The sequence below is a fragment of the Haliaeetus leucocephalus genome, unplaced genomic scaffold (genome assembly GCF_000737465.1).
Source record: "Haliaeetus leucocephalus isolate CR32 unplaced genomic scaffold, Haliaeetus_leucocephalus-4.0 Scaffold197, whole genome shotgun sequence".
In the NCBI taxonomy this organism is placed as follows: domain Eukaryota; kingdom Metazoa; phylum Chordata; class Aves; order Accipitriformes; family Accipitridae; genus Haliaeetus; species Haliaeetus leucocephalus.
Window position 1 is genome coordinate 691,857 of NW_010972633.1, and position 1,268 is coordinate 693,124.

The following is a 1,268-nucleotide window of genomic DNA, read 5'->3' on the forward strand; positions in this document are numbered from 1 at the left end:
GGCTGGGGGGGGCCCCCGCCAGCACACTGGGGTCCAATGATGTAAGTGGGGACACGCACCCCCCCCCCGGGCACACTGGGGTGCAGCGATGCACCCAGGGCACCCAAGGTGCCTCAACCCTGCCCAGCGCACCCCACTGCACCCAGCCCCCCCCCCCGTGTCCCCCCACCCTTGCAGGACCCTGCGCTGGGTGTCCTGAGCACCTGCAGAGCTTGCCAATGAGGGAGCAGGCGGCCTCGCCGAGGAAAGCAGGGAAGGAGAAGACGCCGTCCAGGATGCGGCTGTAGATCTGCTGGGGGTCAGCGCTGTGGAAGGGGGGCCTGCGGGGCACGGGCAGGTGGGTGCCTTGCTGCGGGGGGGAGGGGGGCTCGGCCAGCCTCGGGAGCGCCCGCTCACCTGCCCACCAGCAGCTCGAAGGTGAGGATGCCCAGCATCCAGAAGTCGACAGCGAAGTCGTGGCCTTCCTGGCGCAACATCTCAGGCGCCAGGTACTCGGGGGTCCCGCAGAAGGAGTAGGTCTTCTCCCCCCGCCCCAGCTCCTTGGCGAAGCCAAAGTCAACCTGTGGGTGCCGGCACCATCAGCCAGCGCAGCCCCCGCCACCCCCTACCCAGGCACCGCTGCGGCGGTGGTGGTGCTGCTGGGACACCCTCCCTGGTACCAGCTTGACGTAGCCGCTCTGGTCCAGCATGAGGTTCTCGGGCTTCAGGTCGCGGTAGACAATGCCACGGCCGTGCAGGTACTCGAGACCCTCAACCACGCAGGCACAGCAGAACACGGCCAGCGGCTCCTCAAAGCAGCGCCTGCACCGCAGGGACCAGCGGTTGCATGGTGCCATATGGCACGGCACTGCCACCCCCGCTCACCCCGTCTCCATACATCTCACGCAGCTTGGTCCACAGCTCGCCGCCCTGGCAGAACTCCAGCAGCAGGTAGACATACTGCCCATCCCGGAAGGTGCCGAAAAAACTGCCGGCAGAGAGGGGTCGGCGGCGGGACCTCGGTGCTGCCAGCGGCCGTGCCGCCCCCCCAGTGCCCGCAGCCCCCGCTCTCACCCCACGATGAAGGGGCTGTGGCTGCCTGCCAGCACCCGCCGCTCAGTGCGCACGTGCTCCTGCTGCTGCGTCCGCACCACCCAGTCCTTGCGGATCTGCTTCAGCGCAAAGAGCCGCTCCCCGGATCGCACCTGGGCACAGGCGGCCATGGGCAACCGGGATGGGCACCAGGATAGGCACGATCAGCCGCGGCAGGATGGGGCCGGGTGCCAGGA

The 1,268-nt window shown here is 69.1% G+C and overlaps 1 protein-coding gene across 1 annotated transcript in view; it reads right to left on the minus strand.

The window, feature by feature from the left end:
• The window catches only part of LOC104830771 (cGMP-dependent protein kinase 1-like), a 5,256-nt gene that overhangs the window by 93 nt on the left and 3,895 nt on the right, over positions 1–1,268 (minus strand). The window contains exons 9-13 of the mRNA XM_010565913.1: positions 1,054–1,184; positions 878–967; positions 660–801; positions 397–560; positions 204–320 (exon numbers count right to left, since the gene is read on the minus strand). Coding sequence (XP_010564215.1) covers positions 204–320; positions 397–560; positions 660–801; positions 878–967; positions 1,054–1,184 — 644 coding nt within the window. The remainder of the gene's footprint in view (positions 1–203; positions 321–396; positions 561–659; positions 802–877; positions 968–1,053; positions 1,185–1,268) is intronic.